This window comes from Rhinopithecus bieti, unplaced genomic scaffold (genome assembly GCF_001698545.2).
Source record: "Rhinopithecus bieti isolate Rb0 unplaced genomic scaffold, ASM169854v2 scaffold_4999, whole genome shotgun sequence".
Classification (NCBI taxonomy): Eukaryota; Metazoa; Chordata; class Mammalia; order Primates; family Cercopithecidae; genus Rhinopithecus; species Rhinopithecus bieti.
In genome coordinates, this window is record NW_016804528.1 from 6,739 (window position 1) to 8,863 (window position 2,125).

At 43.2% G+C, this 2,125-nt stretch overlaps 1 protein-coding gene across 1 annotated transcript in view; it reads left to right on the top strand.

Moving 5' to 3' along the window:
- The window catches only part of INPP1 (inositol polyphosphate-1-phosphatase), a 12,342-nt gene that overhangs the window by 5,175 nt on the left and 5,042 nt on the right, over nt 1-2,125 (top strand). The window contains exon 3 of the mRNA XM_017868908.1: nt 1,649-1,970. Coding sequence (XP_017724397.1) covers nt 1,649-1,970 — 322 coding nt within the window. The remainder of the gene's footprint in view (nt 1-1,648; nt 1,971-2,125) is intronic.

Sequence of the window (2,125 nt, forward strand, 5' to 3'; positions counted from 1 at the left end):
TTTTTTTTTTTTGTAGATGGAATCTCCCTCTGTTACCCAGGCTGGAGCGCAGTGGCACAATCTTGGCTCACTGCAGCCTCCGCCTCCCAAATTCAAGCGATTCTCCTGCCTCAGCCTCCCAAGTAGCTGGGATTACAAACGTGTGCCACCATGCCTAGCTAATTTTTTTAAACTTTTATTGGAGACAGGGGTTTCATTATGTTGACCAGGGTAGTCTGGAATTCCTGACCTCAAGTGATCTGCGTACCTCGGCCTCCTAAAATGCTGGGATTATAGGCATGAACCACCACACTCAACCTCAAGTTCTGACTTTCTAATAAGCTCCCAGCTGATATAAACACTGCTGGCCCTTGGAATAAGAAGGGTAGAAGTAGCTACCTAGATAGCTACTAGATAGCAGGAGTATCTAAAATGTTCCAAAGTGCCATGTTTTCTTAGTTTTAAGATTTTTTTTTCCTTCACTGCTGTCACCTCTTGTTGCTATTAACTTGCCTATTTTTTACCAGCCTCTTCCCTCACTTCTGTCAAGGGCTGAAACTAGATTAATCAAGGGTCTAAGAAGCATGTTTAAAGCGATGGTAAAGCACCTGGCCTCGGTAGCTTATCGTTTCATTGGAAGAAGCAGCTTTGCTTATGTTCTGGTTCTCAATGGGCTCCACAGAGGAGAGCTATTTATATGTATACCATTTAGAGAAATAAAGTTTTACTACATTTAAAGATTAGTATATACCATTTTATGTTACTTAGCTTAAACAATTTTAAGTTAAAAGCAGTATCTATAAAGAGGTAGAAGCACTTCGGTGTGCTGAAAAAACCTCCATTCTTTTCAATAACATATTCAGACAGACAGGGTGACTTAAGTATATAAAAAATCAAAAGACAAATTTTAAAAGATTAATGATCAGGAATTCAGGAATTATTAACTGACAATGTGTCCCTTAACTGGAATACAAAATTGTGCCCACATGGGCATTTTTTAGGGAGGTCTTTTGATTTCCTGAAACCCATCCCTCTATTCAGGTTAAGTGTGTGGGTAGCCACTGGGCATCTGCCTTGATGAAGCCCCGCTAGGTGATTCTGGCAGTCAGCCAGGCTTAGGAACTGCTGGGATGGATATATTGCCCTCACTTAATCTAAGTGTACAGCTTTTGATTCACTCTCTCGCTGGCTCACTCTCTCTGTCTCTCTTGCTTACTTTCTCACTCTCCCTGTCTCGCTCTCTCTCACTCTTTCACTGTCTCTCCCGCTCTCTGTCTCTTTTCTCTGTGTGTCTCTCACTCTCTGTCTCTTTCACTCTCTTGCTGTCTCTCGCTCTCTCGCTCTGTCTCTCTTGCTCTCTCTTGCTGTCTCTCTTGCTCTCTGTCTCTCTTGCTTTCTGTCTCGCTCTGTCTCTCTTGCTCTCTCTCTGTCTCTCACTCTCTCTGTGTCTGTTTCACTCTTGCTCTCTCTTGTTCTGTCTCTCTCTTGCTCGCTGTCTCTTTCGCTCTCTCTGTCTCTCTCGCTCTGTCTCTCTTGCTGTCTGTCTCTTGCTGTCTCTCTTGCTCTCTGTCTCTCTTGCTTTCTGTCTCGCTCTCTCTGTCTCTCTTGCTGTCTCTGTCTCGCTCTTTCACTGTCTGTCTCACTCTCTCGCTCTGTCTCTCACTCTGTCTCTCTCTCTGTCTCTTTCACTCTTTCGCTCTGTCTCTCTCACTCTTTCGCTCTTTCTCTCTCTGTTCTTTCTCCACTGAAACTCTTGAAATGTAATGGTTTATCGTGTGGCTTTACCCTAGGGGAAAAGATTACCTTGAGGTTGTGTTCAACAGAGGAAGAAACAGCAGAGCTTCTTAGCAAAGTCCTCAATGGTAACAAGGTGGCATCTGAAGCATTAGCCAGGGTTGTTCATCAGGATGTTGCCTTTACTGACCCAACTCTGGATTCCACGGAGATCAATGTTCCACAGGACATTTTGGGAATTTGGGTGGACCCCATAGGTAAGTATAGGAGAGTATGTTTGTTATTTACAATCTTTCTTGGTGGTGGCGGGGTGGGGGTGGCGGTTGGAAAAATAAAAATTATTGAGTGTAGTTTAACTCTCCTAGAAGTTTTTAAAATTTTAAAGTTTTAAAACAATGAGAGTTGAGGTGTA